General features: G+C 36.4%; 1 protein-coding gene across 1 annotated transcript in view; it reads right to left on the bottom strand.

The window, feature by feature from the left end:
• SAMSN1 (SAM domain, SH3 domain and nuclear localization signals 1) overlaps positions 1 to 22,318 on the bottom strand; it is a 156,472-nt gene extending 134,154 nt beyond the window's left edge. Inside the window, 2 exon segments of the mRNA XM_045200072.2 lie at positions 15,953 to 16,084; positions 22,280 to 22,318. Of these exon segments, the coding sequence (XP_045056007.2) occupies positions 15,953 to 16,084; positions 22,280 to 22,303 (156 nt within the window). The 5' untranslated portion in view covers positions 22,304 to 22,318.
• Between the last annotated feature and the right edge of the window lie 461 nt (positions 22,319 to 22,779).

Raw genomic sequence — 22,779 nt, 5'->3', positions numbered from 1 at the left:
CTGTTTGAGCAATGTTTAGTACTACTTGTACCAAAATCAAAGCACCTGTTTTAAATTCTGACTTCGCTTCCATAAGCAGACTTTCAGGTCCTTCATTGTTCAGACCCTGGATTCTTTATTCACTGATGGGCAGGCCAGAGGAAGACTATGAGTAGCTCTATTTTAGAACCACACCTATGTGTGTATGTGTGTATGTGTTACTCTAAACTCCATAAAGAAGATCCCGTTAGAAAAAGTCAATGAAATAATTCTTTCTTGCCCATTAATTTGACACTTGCCAAAATACCAGGCAAAACTTGTTCCTGTTAGCCTTCATTTTATTACCCCTTAAATCAAACACTAATCATTAGCTTTACATTTCATTCACTTGGGAGTGTGTTGCTTCATTTAATTTTAACCCCTGGGAATTATTAGGAATATAAAAAATGAAATGGAGGCAACATATTGTGAATGGGTTGGTAGAAACTAAAGAGTATGTTCAACCTCTGTTACTCTTCAAGTAAATAAGAATAGACTCTAGGAGCAAAGTATTTTCATATAATCATGAAACAAGCTCAAATGAAAAACAATTAGAAATAAAGAAAGAAACGGCATTTAAAGAAGAGAGAAACTTTGGATACCAAACACCATATTACTATTCTCATGTAGTGGTTGCAGTTGACTATCCTTTGAGGTTGAATCTAATATGTGCTTGTTTCCTGCATTATTGGTATTTATTTATTTAAAATATTTATTGAATTTATTGGGGTGACATTGTTAATAAATTATATAGGTTTCAGGTATACAATTCTATAATACATTATCGGTGTATTCTCTTGTGTGTTCACCACCCAATGTGTTACTGATTTTTAAATCTTACTTTCAAATCCCAAAGGCAAAAGAAAAAAAAAGGAGTGACTATGCCGGGCATTGTCATTGCCTCACTAATAGAAACGTGAAAGGTATTTCTGCACCAGAGAAAAATCGATTGGCAGTAAATATTGGTGTAAATCCTATGGGAAACTTTTAAGACTGTAGAGCTGATGAGATCCGATCTTTGAGCTGCAAATGAACAAACTGAGGTCCCAAATAATAAATTGATTTGTCTAGGGTTACACATATAGTGATTTACTTATAGTGATTAAATGCTAGTTATTTTATTCATTCTAATATATTCTTTCAGAATCATATCATTGATTCTTTCATACATTCACAGTTCATTCAACAAACATTTATCGAGTGCCTACTACTAAGACACTGTTTTAGACGCAAAGAAGAAATACAAATGGTCCTTCTCTCAGGTATCCACTATCAAAGACTGTTTATCTGAGGAACTTCTTGGTTTCCATGATTTTCTTAACTTTGAAGGTTAAATAAGCTTTATAAAATCCTTATATGATCCCAAATACATTGAAGATAATTATAGATGTTATTTCTCATTATATTGCTTATCAATAGTACATAAAATTCTGATATTGCATTCTGTTCACTTGCAAGAATGAAGACTACTCGTTTGCATGACTCAAATGGTTTTACTAATATCAAAATACAGTGATTTCAAGAATGCCATATCCAAACTGAAACTGTTTTTGACATTCCTTAGGCTCCTATGCTTCAATAAATTTCCCCAGATGTCTGAATAAGACATGGAAGTTAATATGTTTCCTCTTTAAAAAAAATAGTAATAGACATTTGGCAGTGACAATGATTATCATGCTTCAAAGTTGATAAAGTACACTCAATTTGCAGTGTACCTAAAGCCACCAGAGAAATGAGAAAATATGCACCCAATTATCAGCTTGATGCTCAAAACAAGAAGGTTTGTGTGACTGGACGACAAACCATCACCCTTCTAAAAGAGTTCTGACAACCATCAGCTCTGCTACCTTGCACTACACCTGGTTATGTGAAGACAGAGCCTATGAAGAAGTCTCTGACATTATCAAATAGATCACACGGCAGAGAGGAATATTAATAACTACAGTTAGTCTCAGTCCAGTGCATTAAAGCAAGTTGCTAAGAATATCAAGACTGTAAATCTTATTGCTTTTCTAATTTTTTTATTTAACACACTTGCACAGCAGTAATGGCAGAACATTCGTGTATTATCAAACACAGTTTTAGATTCTTCATATGTAGCAAATAATTTAATCCTGACAACCACCCTGTAAGGCTGATAATTACAATAATCCTCAATTGACAGAGGAGCGAACTGAGACACAGAACAGTCAAGATTCTTGCCTACGGTCACATAACTAGTAAGTGGTAACATTGGGATTTTACACCTCAAGTCTGCAGTAGTACACAGTACTTCTTCTACACTTGACTGCACAGTCGCAGAAACCACCTGTCCTCTTGATCAGAGGTCTCACAAATGAGCACTACTGGCCAGAAGGGAGAGTGGCTATGAAAATGTGGAGAAAATGTAATGCTGTACGCCACTACTAAACAAACAACTCGGAAAGCCCACCCTCATCAAAGCACTAATACTAATAACTTAGCATTATTTGGAGACAAGTGTATACCAGCACATTGATGTGTTTTAAAGTCATTATTCATTTAGTGGATGCCATCATCATCATCAAAGCATGCCCAATAATTTATGAAAGCTCACTTAATTAAAATGGGCTCTTCAAGAATCATTGAATTCAGATGATGACAGACTGCGCATTGGAGGCCCTCAGTATATTACAGTAATAATATTATGGTTCTCAGGGAAAACAGGTTTCATTCCCCCACAAGAATGCAGCAAAGAGGAGGGAGAAATATCAGCTCATCCTGATGGGAAAAGTAGACTTTCTGGCCAGCCTGTCCAGCCCTTGTCAAAGAGTAACAACCCTATACAGCTAATGAATTCTGGTTTCCCCAAGAGAAGCAAGTGGTGTATGGCATCCCCACATGGCTCATCATCTCAGGGCAGACCATAAAGTTTATAGTGCCTGAAGAATGCACAGGTACCGTATCTAGGGACGGAGCTGGTAAATTGCATGCAACTTTGCCTTTTGCCTACTAGTGTGCTAAGTGGGTTTTCTATCAATCCTAAAATAACAAACTCCGCTCACAGCTCTATAAATACCCAGGATGACAAAACAGGTTACCTAGGGATGGCTACTTACATTATACAAGATTCTTTCTTTACAAAAATATTTCCTTCCAAATTTCTTAAAATAGAGAGCTCCCTTAAGTATCCTTAAGTGTACTGTGGTTTATGAAATTACATTTATACAAGGTTGTATAAAGGACAACTAATGTTCATTAAATTTCATGTTTCTGCTTCTTATATCATTATCTTATTTAACCCTCATTGCCACAAATGCAATATGAGCCAAATAAACTTGCAAGAAGTATCATAGGAAATACGATAGGTAAAAATATCAGATTAAACCCTTCAGTGGAAAATCACTGAACTGGTACTCCAGAAATGGGCTTGCTTTCCCCAGTGCGCTACCAAACTGGGCGGGATCCAAGCACCCTCTGAGAACCTCAGTCTTTACGTGTATAGAATGGAGGCTGCTGAACAAATATCTCAGAATCTTTCCCTGTACAGACAATCCATGGTTCCTTATACATAATACTTCAATCCAATGTCAGCAGGGATGACAAAAGCTTTTAAGAGAAAATTTAAGTGGAAATGGACTTTTTTGCTTTACAGCTTTTTCTTTAAAACATGATTAAAGAGATAACCATGGCTTTCACTAGATTCAATTAGTAATTGTATCATACGTTTAGGAAATAAAAAAGACAATGGGGCATAATTAACCTCAATCTATTGATTTCATAAGTCTATATTTACAGGAGGAAACTAATTAAAACCACCAGAAGATGTTCACATATGAATTGGTGGTAAAGAATAGCCATAAGTGATCATAGCTATAATGGGTAAAAAATAAAAATGAAAATGAAAGAAAAGTGCAGCCTTTTTAATGAAAGTAATCTATGTTTTATATGTCAGCTTGTTATGAGTCATTTTACAATCTATAAATCAAGAAAAGGATTACCTGCCCTGTTTGATACTGACTCCTTTAGTTCACAGTTCAATGAAGACATAGCAGATGGGAAGCCATTGTTCATCTCCTTTCCTCCCTTCAGTGTCTATGTTACTCATAGCTATGTCAGTGCTAATGCTAATACAGAGACAGAACCAAAAAAAAAAAAAAACCACCCAATTTTAATAGTTGGGAAGCAAGTAAGAAATGCAGATGAGCAGTTAGAACACCAACCTGGGATTCACCTACCTTGACTTCTTTATTATTCACCTATTCTAAGATGACACTTCACATTTCAATGTATCCATTTATAAGACACTTTTGTCTAAGTGCTTTTTAAGGCTTTTTGTGAAAGATGCGAGGACAGTGTACAGTGATATACTATCTTAACCACTTTTTAACTCTAGTTCTTCTTTTCCAAGCCCAGCTTAAATATCTTACCTTCTCTGTGGAATTTGTACTGTTAAACCACAAACCACGTTATGTTCTTAGAGATAACACCTATTATTAATCACTTACTTTGTGATAGCCACTGTACTAATAATGGTAACTACATTGCCACTTTTTATTCTCAAATGGTAAATAAAAGTAACAAACAGTTTCCTCACTTTATAGGAGAAGAAATACAGCTTGAAGAATTTAAGGAACTTTTCCAAAATCACATAACTGGTAAATTTCAAAGCTGGTATTTTTATAGTGTTTGTTTGACACCCCCTCCTAAAATGTTGTGTTTTTGACAACTATACTATATCATATTTTAATTCCTTCTGAGAATTCTTACAGAAGTTGGACTTGATATTTACAATACAGTATTTAATTTTAGAGTTGCTTATGTTACTCTCTAAATATTTGGGGTATACATATATCTTGCTGTAGTCGACATCTGTCATTCACTAATCCAAAAATCAATGTTTAGAACAGTGATTTTCAACCAGAGTGCCTGCCACAAGAGGCACACTATTGTGTCATAAGAATTTTTAAAGCATGTAGCCCCTGGCTGTCTAGTCAGAGGCACTAACATCTTTTCCTTTACATTGTCAAGTAAAAAAATGAGAGCAGCCATGCAACAGCTGTCCAGTGTGCATGACACAAAATTATACCTACTTTTTGTCATATTGGCAAAAAATGTAATATATTTTTAAGTGTGCCACAGAATTTCGGTAATTAGTTTATGTGTGCCATGAGATAAAAAAAAATTGTTGAGAATTACTGATTTACTGAAGGGATCAAGAGGAGAAGGCAATGAGGGAAAGAGGGTAAGAAGGAAGGGAGAGAAGAAAACCAAAAGGCAGGGAAGAGAGAAAGAGGGAGAGATGGGGGGGGGCGGGGGGGGGGACAGGAGGGGAGGGGAAGGGAAGAGAGGGAAGGGGAGGGAGGGGGAGAGAGAGACAGACGGGGACAGAAAGAGAGAGATGGACTTCCCTTGTTACTAGAATAAATAAGTTGTGTGGTTTAGGTCCTGTCCATCACATGCACCAACTGAAGACACTGATGCAAAACGTGTTAACATAGGGGAAAGCTCTCCTGAGTGGCAAAGTTTGAAGTGTGCTTTCTCAGAGTAATTCCTGAAAGCTCAGCTACAGTATCTGTCTCCAACCTCCCAACAATTCCGACCTCTCTGTAATGTGTAATATATTCCGTTCTGCTTAAATTAGCTAGCATGGATTTGGTTATCTGCAGTTAACAATTTGTCAAATTAATTTCAGTTCCTATATTAGGTACATATTTCTGTGCAACAAATTATTCCAAAATGCAATGTCTTAAAACAATACACACTTATTATCTCACAGTTCCTGTGGGTCAAGAATATGGGCATGACATAAATAGGTCTTTCACAGGGTCGCAATCAAGTCGTTGGTTAACAGGTCTGAGGCCTTATGCAAAGGTATAACTGGGGAGAGGGTCCTCTTCCAAGCTCGGGGAAGTGATTGTTAGTAGAATTTAGTTTTTTGAGGACTGTTGAAATGAAGGCCTCAGTCCCTTGTTGTTTGGTGTCTGAAAGCTGGTCTCAGCTTTTTGCCGCATGGGCTTCTCTAAATGGTCTCTTGCTACATCATAATGGTCAAGCCAGGAAGGCAGTGGAGAGAGTCTGTTAGCAAGACAGAAGTCACAGTCTTTTGAGGCCTAATTATGGACGTAACTTTCTATCACTTTTGCCACATTCTACAGGAATTAAGTCACTCACAAATGTGGGAATCATATTCAATACAAGGGCATAATTAGCAGAAGGCTGATGTGATAGTTAATTTTATGTGTCAACTTAGTTAGGCTACAGTACCCATCTATTTGGTCAAACACCAGTCCAGAAGTCACTGTGAAGGTGTTTTTCAGTAAGATTAACATTTAAATTAGTAGACTTTGAGTAAAGCAGATTATCGTCCATAAAGTGGATGGTCTCGTCTTATCAGTTGAAGGTCGTAAAAAGACTATCTCCCTAGGGAGAGGAATTCTACCGCTAGACTACCTGTGGACTCTACTTACAACATCACCTCTTCCCTGGGTTTACAACCTGCTGGCTTGCCCTACAAATTTCAGACTTCCAACCTCCATAATCACATGAGCAAATTCCTCTAATTTCTTTCCATATATATCCACAGCCTATTACTTCTGTTTCTCTGGAGAACCCTCATACAGCAGGGTTCATACAGACCATCTGATAAGACTCTCTCCTGTAGTTTGAAAAGGAATAATTATAGTGTTTTATATAAGACAACACACTGCATTTCAAATAATTTAAAGTATATTCATGGAACCATTTGTGAGGAGTAGGAAGTCATACGGACCATCTAGTCTAACCCTATTATCTTACAGAGGTGGAAACTGAGATACAGATCAGTGTAATAACTTACTCAGCACTGTTTAGGAACAAAGCCAGTGCAAGAACTGAACTTTCTTTCTTAATACTCTTACCACTGCTCCATGGATCATCCTAAATTGAAAGCTGAGAATCCCACTGGTGGCCTGAAGTCTGCTCATAGTGAAGGAAAGTCTTCATACAAGTGAACTGCTGGTTAGGAAGGTTGTTCTTCCCTTGTGAGTAATGGCTTTGTGCTGAGGTCTCCTTATTCTCCAACCCAGGTTCTTAATGATCAATGGTGCCTATAACCAAGACAGGGGGCTGGGGTCATGGATGCTGCTGGTGGCTGTGCAACACAGCAAAAATAACTGGCCATAAAGGGATTAAGCCCCTGACCTTGGCCTCATTAGTGCTGAGCTCAAACCAACTATTAGACACATATCATATTGTTTATCTTTAAAGCTATGTTTGAATCTGCTATATTACTCTCTCATTAACATCTGGTAGCTGGAAATAATTTAACTGATTTCTCCAGTGCTTTTAATCAGTGCAGAATTTTGATGAGTAAGTATATAAAATAATTAAACTAGTGTTTTAAAAATATTTTAGTTAAAATGAACCCAAGAAGCACCCTGAAATACAAATTAGACAAACAAGAGCCCCTTTGATAAATTTTCTTGTTTACTGCTGTCTGCACATGGTGGGAAATGTAGGGCTGAATTGTCAAAAATTGCACTCAACCTGGGTGTTCATGATTTGAGGCAATTTGTGGAGATTAAAATCGTGGGTTTTCTAATGCACATCAACAATAAATCCTGTTGCTTCTTCTTGTCCAGCCCAGGAAAAAAATCAATGCTTTTAGGTAAGGAGTGTTGATTACAAATTATTTTGAGCAGTGATTTTAAAATGACATCCCAGCTCCAGTGAGAGTTTGACTTAAAGTCATTTAATCAAGGATATTAAATTAAAGGATCACTCTGCTCTAGTGTGATAAGTTGCAGAAGGAAGGAAAATGAACATTAACATGTCTTATGCCAGGTGCTTAACGTGTGTGATAACATTTGATCCTTACTACAAACCAAGAGACAGACATTTTTATCTATATTCTATTGCTCAGGAAACTTAAGGTCAGAGAAGTTCAATAACATTCTCAAGGGCACACAGTTCTTAGCTACCTGGGGAGCAAGAATAAAACTCAAATCTATTAACTGCATTGCCAATCTCAAGTGCTTTCTACAATGTCTCCTATACTATCTGATTATTTTTAGCATATCTATTACAAAGACAAAATCTTTAGTCTCTCCCTCCTCTTTACTTCTCATCTCCCAAAAAAGATACCCCCTCACCCCTATTCTACTTTCTCTCACTCTTGCATACACACAAGTGCATATTACACACACACACATGAACATACCCACGCTTGTGGGAGAGAGGGAAAAAAATTAGTATTTGGGAAGCCAAATCTCCAGTCTGACTCCTTCTATCTCCTCAGACAAGTCACTAATCTCAGCTTCTTCATTGGTTAACACACCTGTTCCCTCCCTATGGTCTTGTTTCTTTCTAAAAGCATATATCTAAAATTTTACCAAGTATTTTTATACTTTAATATCTACACTTCCCTAAGTGAAGTAGAGTATGATATAATCTGGTTACTTTGATGCCTCAATCCCACCAGCAATTTTAAGCCTCTCATCCTAAACTGCTTAATACAGAATCCATCTCTATACTCAGGTGGCTATTGAGCAATTGGTATATGGCTGGTGTGAGTGACAAACTAAATTTTAATTTAATTTAATTTAAAATTTTAAGCTGGGTAAAAAAAAGACACAATTTTTATTGCTTCTCTAGGACTGGATTTCACTTTAATCATTGAAGCTTTAGCACATGAACTGTGATATATGAAATGCACAGTAGATTTCAAAATCTTAGTTTAAAAAATATATAAAATAGAGACTTCCAGCCAAGATGGAGGCATAGGTAGACACACTCCTCATACAACCAAAAGAAGGACAACAACAAATTTAAAAACAAAAAACAATCAGAACTGCCAGAAAATGGAACTGCATGGAAGTCCTAAAACTAAGGAGTTAAAGAAGAAACAGTCATCCATACCAGTAGGAGAGGTGGAGATGGGGAACCAAGAGGAGAGGACTCAAGGAAAGGTGGCAGCTGGTGGACAAGGCAAGGCAGCAGCTGGTGGAGTGGGCAGTCCCACATTTGCATGCAGATAAACCAGGAGGAACTGCTAGAGGGTGAGACAGACCATGCAACCGGGGGTTCTAGCAGGGAAACAAAGCCTCAAAACCTCTGACTGAAAAAACCTGTGAGGGTTGAGGCAGTGGGAGACACTCCCAGCCCCACAGGTGATGAGCTCATTGGAGAGTCCCACAGGGTCCTAGAACATACACAAACCGACCCACCTGGGAACCAGCACCAGAAGGGTCCAATTTGCTTTTGGGTAACAGAGGAAGTGACTGAAAGCTGACCAAGAGCTAGGAGAGCAGCATTGTTCCCTCTTGAACCCTCCCCCACAGACAGCACCACAATGCAATGATGTGGGTTGCCCCACCCTGGTTAATACCTAAGGCTCTGCCCCTTACTACATGACCGGCATGCCAAGACCAAAAACAGAAAAAAATGGCCCAAATGAAAGAACATATCCAAGCTCCAGAAAAATACAAATATGCGATGAAGAGAGAGCCAACCTGTCAGAAGCAGAGTTCAAAACACTGGTAATCAGAATGCTCACAGAAATGGTTGAGTATGGTTGCAAAATAGAGGAAAAAGTGAAGTCTATGCAAAGTGAAATAAAGGGGAATGTACAGGGAACCAACAGTAACAGGAAAGAAACTGGGACTCAAATCAACAATTTGGAGCAGAAAGAAGAAATAAACATTCAACCAGAACAGAAAGAAGAAACAAGAATTCAAAAAAATGAGAGGCTTAGGAACCTCCGGGACAAACTTAAACATTCCAACATCCAAATCATAGGGGTGCCAGAAGGAGAAGAGGAAGACCAAGGAATTGAAAATTTATTTGAAAAAATAATAAAGGAGTATTTCCCTAATCTGGCAAAGGAGATAGACTTGCAGGAAGTCTAGGAAGCTCAGAAAGTCCCAAAGAATTTGGACCCAAGGAAGCACATACCAGGGCACATCATAATTACATTATCCAAGATGAAAGATAAGGAGAGAATATTAAAATCAGCAAGAGAAATGGAGACAGTTACCTACAAAGGAGTTCCCATGAGACTATCATCTGATTTCTCAAATGAAACCTTACAGGCAAGAAGAGGCTACAAAGAAGTATTCCAAGTCATGAAAGGCAAGGACCTACATCCAAGATTACTCTCTCCAGTGAAACTATCATTTAGAATGGAAGGGCAGATGAAATGCTTCCCAGATAAGGTCAAGTTAAAGGAATTCATCACCACCAAGCCCTTATTATATGAAATGTTAAAGGGACTTATCTAAAAAAAAGATGATCAAAAATCTAAACAGTAAAATTACAACTCACAACTATCAACAACTGAACCTAAAAAGAAAAACAAAAAACAAAAATGAACTAAGCAAATAACTAGAACAGGAACAGAATCACAGAAATGGAGATCACATGGAGGGTTATCAGTGGGGGAGGGGGAGGAGTAGGAAGGGGGAAAGGAGAATAAGAAGCTTAAATGGTAGGTAGAAAATAGACAGGGGGAGGTTAAGAATAGTATAGGAAATGGAGAAGCCAAGGAACATATATGTATGACCCATGGACATGAGCTAAGGTGGGGGAATGTGGTTGGGCAAGGTGGAGGAGAATAAAAGGAGGAAAATGGGACAACTGTAATAGCATAATCAACAAGATATATTAAAAAATATATAATATCTAATTATGTTTTATTATTTGTTGTGATAGTATTTGAGGTGAATTGGCTTAAATCCAGTATATTATTAAAAATAATCTCATCTGTTTCTCTTTTTTAAAAAGTTATTTGCGACTACTAGAAAATTTAAAATTACATCTGTGGCCCTGACTGGTGTAACTCAGTTGGGCATCAGCCCACAGAGTAAAAGGTCACTCGTTCAATTCACAGTCAGGGCACATGCCTGGGTATCAAGCCCTGTCCCAGTCAGAGCATGTGCGAAAGAGAAGGCAACCAATCAGTGTTTCTCTCCCTCTGTATCTCCCTCCTTTCCCCTCCCTCTAAGAATGAATAGATAAATAAAATCTTTAAAATAAGTAAATAAATAAAATTACATCCATGAATTGCATTATATTTCTACCGGACAGGGCTACCTTAGTTCCTTCTTACTAATGTAGTAGGTCCACAGCAGGGTCTGGAAATCTGTATCTTCAGTGGATTCTGAAGTCCAGCCACAATTGAGAATGACTGTCAGAAGTTACAGCAAAGTCTTTCTATAGCACCCTTTTGTTTGTGATTTACTTTCTAACATAATAGTATTAGATATTTTTGTGCTTTTTTTGGTCATTCCTTTCCATCTTAACTGAAAAAAATAATCAAAAGTGTTCATTTATCACCACTTTATAAGACCCAAGTATTGCAGAAGAGTTGTTACAGCTAACTCACTTTAAATGCTAGCATAAAACTGTGTGCCTGGGGTAGGATTGATACAAATTATTTTCTATAGAGAAAAAGAGGAGCCACCTTCAGAAAGTCAACCATCCTCTCTAATCACTATAGAGAAGATCCAGAGGTGAGAAGGGCTGCTCTTATTTACTTTTATTTATTTACTTTTATTTATTTATTTATTTATTTATTTATTGTAGTGATGTCACTATAATAATGATGAAGAGGCTCTGGGAAGGAAGGGCGGTAGACAAAGCAGATTAACACTTAGTACCCTCCTTCCTCTAGTAGAGGCCAGGAGGCTAAAAACAGGGGCTCCAGTCCCCTGAGGTCTGGATGACAGACATAATTTAGGTTTGGCAGAACAGAAGCATCCACGTGATATTTGAAAGCCACCATCCATGTTAAAGAGAAGACTGAAATTCCATTTAACTTAATATTTCCCAAGTATTTCCATTTAAACAAGTAATCAATGTAAAAGTGTTAATAATCTGTTTTATATTTTTTATTAATATTAAGTCTTTTGAAATATGGCATAAATTTTACCCTTATTGCCATCTGCGTTTTGCCTAGGGCAGGGGTCAGCAAACATTTTCTGTGGAAAGCCAGATAGGAATATTTTAGGCTCCATGGGCCACATACAGTTTCTGTGGTATAGTATCTTTATTTTTGTGTTTGTTTTAAGCAACTTTTTTAAGTATAAAAGTTGCTCTTACCTCCTGGCCATAAAAATGCAGGCCGCCGCAGGCTGTAGGTTGAAACCTCAGCTCTAATGTGACACACCAGCCCTTCCCTTGGTTCTCTGACCCCTGTGCTAACTCCTTCCTGCCTAAGGGAGCACGAGGAGATTGTCTTCTCTGCAGTGGAATGGCTGAATCTGCCCAGAGGACTGTTCTCCCCTTTCTGCAGAGGAGGGCACTGAGTTCTAGAGAATTTGAACAACTTTCCCAGGTCCCATTTGGTAAGCGGCAGAGCCAGAATGAGAATTCACACCTAAAGCTCAACTCCAAAGCTTTTAGACACTGTATCAGATGTTCTCCATTGGTAAGACTTTCTTTACCTTGATTAAGGAACTTTCACTGATCCAGATTTAGTCTACAAGTGTTTATTGAATGAATATCTGTGCAACATTAGGAATAATATGTACGACATCTAAGTAATAGGGACATTGTTCTTACTCACATTTAAGCTTATTTTTGAAAAGGTTCAAATTTCTTATCACTTTAATTTATGATACACAAAATGAAGTGAAACATTGACAATTATTTGCTTGTTTCAATCAACATAAATGACAAACCAGATAATTCAGGAATGATCCAGTTAACCCCAAACTGGCAGAGGTACAAACATTTTATGTTCTCACTCTAGTTCTCAATCAAGATCTTTTATTAGCTTTGGACATTATCAAGAGTATCCTAAAATAGATGCAGAATCAAGGAGTAGCAGCCTACATTTCACTAATGTAATAAGGGGCAAAGTGATCAATCCTCAGCTAGGCTAGTATGTTAGTACATTTTCTTTCAGCATATTTATTTACTTGGGTGATTATTCACTCTGTAAAACTTTTACCCACTGTCTTTGTTTGCTTGCTTGCTTGCTTGTTTGGCAGTAGCCCTCCACACTTCTCTGGCTTTGCTATCTACTAAAGTGGATCACTCATTACTCCTCTTAACAAAATGTAATGGTCTCATATTTTAAATTGATTTCTCTTTGAGCCAGTTCTCCATTACCAAGCCTTTCTGGAACTGCAATTAAGATGCAAGCTGGGTATTTCGGATGTTTCTTATTTGCAATCCTCCAGTAAACTTTTCTTTCAGTATTTCTTCTACCCTTAATTGTGCAGTTGGTCTATACGTGATCATCTTATGCTCATCTATGTAACTCCCTGCTTTGCTTATAATAGTGTTTTTCATACAGTAAAACTCCTAATAAATATGCATAAATAACATATCTGTAAGAGAAGCCAAAAAGCCTAGGATTCTTTTCTCATTTTGATTTTTCTTTTCAGTTTGTGTGGCAAATGACATTATTTTCAGTATACACTACAATCTCCAGTGTAACTATTAGATCTGCTGTCTTGTTGGTTCCAAAGGGTTTGAGTTCGGGAGCACCTCTCCTCCAGGGGCAGGTAACAAATACTTCTGGGTGGAGTACTGAGAGCTTAAAGCATAGTTTCATTAACTCTAGGGGTGTCTTTGTAGTATTTCTACAGTATGAATCTAAAAAGTATAAGCTTTTTTGTATACTGCCAAATCTGGTCCAAGATGCTTTTTTTTTTTTTTTTTTAATTAGGAAAAAAGAGTAAGTGAGAACACCTGGGGGAAAAAAGCATCCATTCTTCAGAAGCTTAGAGGGGAAGTCAGGAAAGTCCTAAACTACTAAATTTTATTATTAAAAGATAGGCTTTTTAAAATCAAACTATAGAATCATTTTCATTTTCATTAAGAATAAAATAAATATCAATGATAATTTGATAGGATTGATATAATTCAAATTTTAAATAGTGAAATCTATGGTTGAAGTAGATATATATATGCATTTATTTTTGTATATATGCATATATTTTTAAATTAAATACTGAGACATCCATGTATATGAGATATGTAGAGGGAAAAATATACATGTATATAAAACTATCTTTTTATCTATTGATACGGAGAGAGAGTTGTAGCAATTTAAATCATGTTTTTATTATTCTCATCTTCTTTTGCAATGTAAGTGAAGTTTGATTAAAATTCTAGCAAATTGGCTGGCCATGAACTTATTTATGTTTCATGTATAATTATTAACTCACACATTTAAGGAGATATCTTCAGGCTCCTCAGCTTATTCAATTTGTCTTTTTAATTATAGACTAAAAATGCTTATAAACATTTGCAATGTCAATTGACAGTCGCCATGGAAATGGCTGCAGTCTCTCATATTAGTGTGTAAAATGAACTGTTGCTTCCTCTTCAGCATGTCTGTTAACATCAACATCTTACTGAGAGTGAAAAGGGTATGGGGTTGAGGAAAGAGTTTCCACTGTATGAGAAACTTTTCTGATTGGTTTTATTTACTGAGACTTAGGATTGAACTGGTTTCTAACATTGCATCGCTTTTTAGTTTATCTAAGTTTCTGAGAAGTGGAAACGTTCTGTAAGCTATGTATGAAGAAGTGGTTAATGTCCCCAAAGAATAAAATAGGTGAGTATGAGAGGTATGTGTAAAATTCAAAGGTATGTTACTGTAACACTTTCTCTAGAGGAAAAGAATATGTGGGTTTTAATCCTGGGTCATCTTACTTGTTTTTTTAAACTGGAAAACTACTTAACCTTTCTCAACATTTTAAAACCTCTTTAAAGTTCTCATAAGGATCGGCACAGATAATTTCATATATAGCATCACCTAGTAGAGTACTTTACAATAAGGAAGCACTGAATAAATGATAGTTAATATTAACTTTTGTGTTATTGGGGAGGTATGATTATAAGGGTCGGAGATGACATCTGAATCTGTAAGTATAGGGAAGTTCATTATTTGCAGCAGACAGGAAGTTTTGTATTGTCCTTACCACAGTAGAAGCAAAATAAGTTATTAGTATGGAGTTAATTTAAATATAGCACAATTAACTAAGAGAAGAGCCAGCACTGTTAAACAGGGACAGGTCCAATTTTGCAGAGCACAGGAACTCTATGCCTCTAGGATTACACAGGTAATTCACAAAAACTATTTGCATCTGCATTCTAGCAGGACTCGTGGTCTGTAAGTTGACAGTGTGTGTCCATAAACTGAATAAGCAGCTGAGTATGTGGGCAGCACAGACTTTAAAGTAGTCAGTGGTGTGCTGTGGTCAGCACTAGAGGTAGTGAATAATTAAGCATTCAGGTGTTGTAAGCCTGTTATTAAATCATTGGTAGCTTTAAATTGACCACAGTAGGAGCATTTACACCATAGCAATTGGCAAATGCTACAAATCCCAAACTGGGTCCACCCTAAAGACCTGGTTTACCACTAAACTACTGATAAACTACTGATACATATATATTTAATTGCCAGCTTTAACACTTAATCCTTTATAGCCTTTAGAATGTTATTTTACTTTTCTGTCTTGAAATTTCCTCATCAAGAAGATACTATAATTCTTTCTTTGTCATAAAGTTGCTTTGAGGATTCAGTTACTTTATGTAATCACTTAATACATACACTATAAATGGTATTTCATATTAATAACCCAAAATCATCAAAGAGACACAATGAAGAAAAAATCAGTAACTAAAAGTAAATGAAGAACTTTTTGAGAACAATGGATTTTTAAGGACTTTATTTATTTATTTTTAGAGAGAGAGGAAGGGAGGAAGAAAGAGAGGAAGAGAAACATTGATGTGTGAGAGAAACATGGATTGCTTGCCTCTCACATGCCCCCCAAGTGAAGACCTGGCCTGCAACCCAGGCATGTGCCCTTCCTGGCAATAGAACCGGCGGCCCTTCAGTTTGTAGGCCTGCACTCAATCCACTGAGCCACACCAGCCAGGGTGAGAACACTGGATTTTCGCTGTGTTAACAGCTGTCACTAAGCAAGTGATTCTAAATTTACAACAATATGCAATCCACTCAGTTCAAGGCTTCACTCACCATGAAAAGATTATTGTATGCTTTTCCACTCTCCCCAAAGGATGAAATGAGAGAACCAGTTTTACCAGAGGTGCTCTCTTGGTTAGCATGCTGCTCTGGGACTGGCTCATATAAACTGTCCACAGAGCCCTCCTGCAATAAAGAGATTTATAAGTCAAAAAATAAGAAAATGATAATTTTCCTTGAAAAGTCATCTAATCAAACCTACCTTTCTATGGTACCCCATTTGAATTATCCTAGGCAGAGAGATTAATAGTTTATGGCATGCCAGTTTTGAACAGTGAACAAGAAAGTGAAGAAAGGCATTCTCCCCACTTATTACAGAGCCAGAAATTCAAACACGATTGTAAGTGTTGGAGAGCCATGCACAAAATGAGGTAATTTCTCAAGAAGCACAATGAAGACATCAAGTTCAAGATACTAAATAAAGGTTAATTTGTGTACCAATAAACTGTGTTGGGTGTCAGACCTTAGATATATGCATGTGTTTAATTAGCACCATGTCCTTAAATGAGAAACACAGTCTGCTGTGCTTCAGCTTCCTCAACTGTAAGGCAGCAGCCTTTCCCTTCCAGAGCAGTTGTCGGGGCCAAATGAGCGCCGTATGTGCTTTCAGACAGCAGCGGAATTCCACAAGTACAGCGAAGACATTAATATTAAGGGTCACATTTCTTTCATATTAAGAAATAATACGATTTATTTGTTTTTTATTTTTATAGAGTAATGAATTTTTAAAACGTGTGGGTTTGTATTTAAAACCGTTGCAAACTATATTGTAATCTTTGTATTTGGGATGCAAATGTATTAACTGAATTGATTTGCTTTTTTTTTCTTTTTGAGGCAGAATTGCTCTAGTTATGCATCTTCTAGAAGCAGTTTTAAGGGAGAGAGGTATGCACTAAGTATATTGAAAATTTCTAGACATGGTAACAGTTGATGCTGATAATGGTGTCATCAATATAAACATCACTTGGATTATAAAAAAGTTTTCTTGTTTGAAACAATGAGGAAAAAACTACTCTGTTGCATTGAAACGGCCTCATATTTAAAAAATATGTTTTAAGATTCAAGCAAAGTAAAGATTGAATTGCTTTTGTATTTTCTGCCTTAGAACTTTCAACCAATATTCTCTGAAATTTGAAATTTCTAAGTAACCCTTGCTCCAAAAATATGGCAAATTATTAGGAAAATTAAAAAGACCTAAATAAGACCTAAACATGTGTGCTCTAAAATTCATAAATACATAGGGTATTCGAAAACCTAACAGAAACACAAAGTGATGAGTAGAGGTAATGCTTTGGACCTGTTAAGCACCATTCTCAAACAGGTAGCGCTGACCAGATTTTGGGCCTTGTGGGATAACATGCATTAGATATACGTCCTCCACATAAAGCAACCTCCATGCTGAAATCCAGGGGCTACAGCAGCACTCATTATAAAAGTAGGTTGAAAAAAAGCTCCTTCCAACAGTTGATTGGCCAGAAAAGCAAAATTCAATAACACAGCAACAAACTGGGATCTGAAACAAACTCAGCTGGTTCAGAGATTGTATGATTAATATACCAATCTTGGGATGAGACCTCTGGACCAGAAATGCAAGCCTTGATTCTAAATTGGAGCCACAGACAGACTTGAGATTTTGCCTTACAACTGGGTGGAGAAAGGGAAGAGACCATGAAGGAGAGGAAGGGACAGGGAGAGGGAGGCGGAGAGGAGGAGGTGAAAAGGGGGAAAGACAACGACACAGGACAAGGGAAAATGGGAGAGGAAAGAGAAAAATAGTTATCATTCAACAGTAGCCAAAACATATGAAAGGATCAAATGATGAGAATGAGAGCCAACAAAATTGACAGTATGAAAATTAAACCATTTTATTCTAGATAAAATTAAAATCACAAAATGAAGAAATAATTTTAAAAAGATTTATTACCTTCACAGAGCTAACTGAAAAACTAATTACAATTAAAAATAATCTATGATGAAAACAAAATAAGCAGAAATAAAACAAGAATGATTAAATAGCAACAAAAAAATTAAACTCTTGAAAATGAATAATCACAGAAATTTGTAGTAAATAATCAAAAACTGGGATGAACTCTAGACTTCTCAAAAGAATTAGAAAGTGCTGAGGAGTTCTCATCAAGAGTATAGAATAGAAAGATAAATAGAATACTCATGAAACATTCATGTAGAAGTGTGGAGGGTATATTGAGGTTCTAGAACACAGGATGAATAGGAATTCTTCAAAATTAAAATGACAGAATTTTTTTTCCAATTCAAGAAAACTATAGACCAATTTAGTTACAACATAGTTTGTTTTAAATCCTAAATATAATGATAACAAAATAAAATTTAATAGTATATATAAAAATATACCACAGCCGACCCTGGCTGGTTGGCTCACTTGATTGGAGTGTCGTCCCATACACCAAAAGGTTGTGGGTTTGATTCCTGATAGGAGCATATACCCAGCTTCCAGGTATGGTATCTGGTCAGGGTGCATGCAAGAGGGAGGCAACCGATCCACGTTTCTCTCTCACAGTGATGTTTCTCTCTCTCTCTCTCTTCCTCTCTTTTAAAAGCAATGAACATATCTATCTATCTATCTATCTATCTATATATATATATATATATATATAGTGGACAGTCAGTATTTAATATAGGAATATATGAATGCTTCAACATTTAAATACACATTAAAATATTTAAAATTTATTGTTTCAATAAATACTCTAAAGCAGTTGAAGAATTTATTATTCATTCATGATCTTAACAAATTATGAAAAGACAGGACTTCCCTGACCTCATTAGGTTTAGTTACCAAACGCGCCCGGCGACTCAGGAAGTAACTGCATGAGCACTAGAGACAAGACTAGAATGCCTGCCATTATAGCATTCCTGTCAATGTTGTAGAAGAGAGAGAGAAGTCGAGAAGTTGCTAAAGAATTGGGAACCTTACTGACTATCTGCAAATAAAATCCTAAAAAAATTAACTACCAGAATCTTTAAAATTTAGCAAAAGTACTTATAATTTCAGTATTTGAAAATTAATAATGTATCCATAAATCAGCCAACAAATTAAGAAAACAATAATCACAGCAACATCTAAAATTCTTAGACCCCTACGAATAAATTTAGCAAAAGATGTGCAAGAATTCTATATAGAACATTATAAAACATCATTAAAGACCAAAAAAATCAGAATAAGTAAAAAAGATGCACATTTGTGGATGGGCAGATTCAACTCCATGGTGAAGCCAATTTTCTATAAAGAAGATGTAAAAAGCAAATCTATCTTTTTAAATTGATTGATCTTAGAAAGAGAGAAAGGAAGAGACTGGGGGTGGGGGAAACATCGATTTATTGCCCCATTTATTTATGCATTTAGTGGTTGTTTCTTGTATGTGCATTGAAGGGGAATCAAACTCACAGCCTTGGTGTATTGAGATGATACTGTAAACAACTGAGCTACCCAGCCAGGGCCTAATCAGCTCTCTCCTAATCAAAATTTCATCAAAGATTTTGATATAACTTGACGAGATGATCCTAAATTTACATAGAAGTGCAAAGAATTAAAAAGTTCAAATTTTGAAGGATGAGGATGGGTAATCTTCGAAGGGAGATATATACTTGGCATTACAAGTATTTTATGGGTATGTAAAGAGTCGGTATGAGGAAAGGGATAGAGACAATGCAGTGGGATAGGAAAGAGAGTTCAAATAAAAATAGAGGCAGCATTTCAAATTACTGAAGAAATGGTGCAGAGATAATTGATTGGTAACCTTAAACTCAATAACTATATGATGAGCTCAACAAGGAAATCATCTTGCTTCTAATGAATGAGCTTTCTAAAAGCCTTATCACAATGTAAAACTATAAGGAAAATTCTGGAGTCAAAATGGCATACATAAAAGGATATTCCTGTCTCCCTTTTGAAAGAGAGATTCCATTTTGAGTTTATAGATCCAAAATAATAGCAATCACCTTTAATGGATTATTTATAGTATTCTTGGTTCAGAATGGGTAGTTCATTAAGTTTGTCTTATATTTCTCTTAAAAACCTCACCTACTAAAAGAGTTACAATTTCCCCCTCCACTTAAATAAGGAATGTTTAACTCTTTCACTGGCTTTCCTTAGTAGTAATCTTCATGGGATGCTTAGTATTTAAAATCACCTCCATCCTCAACATTTAAAGGTCAATATATTTATATATACCTCCACTGTATAATTCTGAAATCTTTCTTTCCACTAAATCAGTGGTTTTTAATCTCTTTTTTAAATGCAGTGTTCCATATTTTTACATTCATAGAGGCAAAGATAAAATATGTTTTGAAATATGCACAATTCCTGGCAAAAAAAAAAGGTAACCCCTTTTCACTGTTCACAACAGCACAGTGGGGTGTCATACCACCCTGGTTTAGAGCCCACGCACTAAATAACTTTATTTATTTACTCTGCAGGAGAAATAAATGACGCCTAAGATGGTTGTAATTTTTTCCAAGTTCCTTGTAGATATTTTCTTATTAAGGTAATTAATTTAGCTAAACATGTAAACTTTAAGATGCTGAAACAAAATAATTCAGTGCTCTTGACAGTTCAGTCTGATCCAATATGTTTCTGAGCAAGTAACTTTTTAAGAGGAACTTTAAAAGAAAGAAAAGAGTCACAGTCAAATTGAGTCGATGAGGCATGGCTTTGCAGCAATTCTTTTTATTTGTTCCTCTCTTTATATTACAGAGAAAGACAATCATGCTCGTTATGTGGCTGTAAGTCTTTAGGAGCAGGATTACAAGCGCATGCCACGCTAGGCCAAGCCACGCTACGTTACAGAAACATTAGCATATTGATTATAGTACCACTCGGAGCGAACTCAGAATGCAGTCAGCTGTGCTGCTACACTGCCTATTTCCATGGGAAGTATATTCGTATAAAACCACATATAGCTCTTTTCGATCAACTGGAAAAAAATGCACAATACCACTTAAATCACCTAAAATGCGATTTCTCCAGTCAGATTTGCACGGCACAAAGCAAAGTGGAGCACTGCGGTTATTTTGTAAATTGGGACTATATAGGCAACCCAAACTCAATGATTCCACCTGCCACAACCACAATCACATTTTATTTTTCAAGATGCTCTGAGATTAAATCCCTCATCTTGGCTTAAAATGCCTCCTTTTTAGGTATTACAACCTATGTCAGCTCCATCTCTAGCACTTATGTTAATCTTATTTGCAATTTGAAAAGAAACAAACATCAACTTAAACCATTTTATTTCCCCAAATGACAGGGATCATCATGACATCTTGAAAAGCCAATGAATAGACATAATGCCCTGCTGTAAACACAGATAGGAATGAATAAAATTATTTTTGACATCCATTTTAGCTTTGGCAGACAGTCAAAATGGCAGGTTAGAGTTATAAAGTATTTCCAGATCTAGGACTACCAGCTAACTTTCGCTGATCTACTTCAGGCAGCATAGAACAGACTGAAAGTGACCAGAGGGGAGGGAGAGGGGGAGAATGCTGGAAAGAGGGGGAAGGGACTAGACAAAGAACATGCATGAATGACTCACGGACATGGTCAGCCGTGTGGGAATTGACTGTGGGAGCAGGGAGTGGGATGGTTGGAAGAGGGCAAAGCGGGAAAAATGGGGACAACTATAATAGAATACCAATAAAATGATTTCATATTCTTTTAAATAAAAAAGAATAAACATATAATAAGTGAAAAAAGTAATAACATCAAAAAATTTGAGAGGTGCTCATACCCTTGAATGAGCACACCTGCAGGACGGGATTAGCCTCCTGTGCCTGGCGCTCACAGTGCCGGGCGACTCAGAAAGCTGCCTCCACAGTAGCTTCACCAAGTCGACACTGCACAAACTTCATTATTCCAGTAACACAGAACAAATTTTGATTTCTAGGATGTCTCAAAGCAAAGCACACAACCCCAATGCAACCTATTTTGCAAAAATATTTCTCATACTACTAATAAAGAGAAGAAAATACTTGCTTAAAAATACTATTTACATATCATACAAATTCAGCATCAAAATGTTAAACAACTAGTAATTGTTGCAGATAAATATGTATATATATATGTCTATATATATTTGTGTAAATCAGTCTCCTTTGAATAGTGTTGGCTTATGGGCTTTAATGAAAACATCCTTTCTCCTCTTTCTGATGTGGCCTTTCTTATCAGACTGTGAATGTATTAATATTACCTCATAGGAAGTTTAGGGAATATCCTAATTTCATCCTTTTAGTTGACACAATAAGATAAAAATGAGAGTTTAAACAGTGTGTGTGAAGACTTACCAGTGAAAAGCAGAAAAGATTCATTTTGGTCAGCTTTAGCTCCTTGCTGTTGTAAAAAACATCACTGTCCCTTGTAGATTGCTCTTGCTTTCACAGCTGTTTGGACAGTTTCTCATGGGAGATGATTACAAAGTAAAATCCCTGCCATAATCCAGGAGATTCGGGGACCATTATCAAATGAGACAGGTCTTCATTGAACAGTTTCCTGTATTAATGAGGAACCCTGACTAATAAAATGAGAGAATTGGACTTACCATGATCTGTATGTAGAAACAGATTTCAAAGATGGTGATAATATTCCTAAAATCTGGAGGAAAAATGCAGAAAACAATTCTAAGTCTAGCTAACTAAATTGAGAATAGGAAACACACTCTAAAAAATTATCATCCTTCTTTTCAAAGGTGGTAGGTCACAGCTCTGTCTCATCCCTGTTTTCCATTAATTAAGAAAAACGTTGGATCGCTTACGGGGCAAGATGCTGAGCTAAGCACATTTCATGG

This window comes from Desmodus rotundus, chromosome 2 (genome assembly GCF_022682495.2).
Source record: "Desmodus rotundus isolate HL8 chromosome 2, HLdesRot8A.1, whole genome shotgun sequence".
Taxonomy (NCBI): Eukaryota; Metazoa; Chordata; class Mammalia; order Chiroptera; family Phyllostomidae; genus Desmodus; species Desmodus rotundus.
This window is presented reverse-complemented; position numbering and strand designations above follow the sequence as displayed.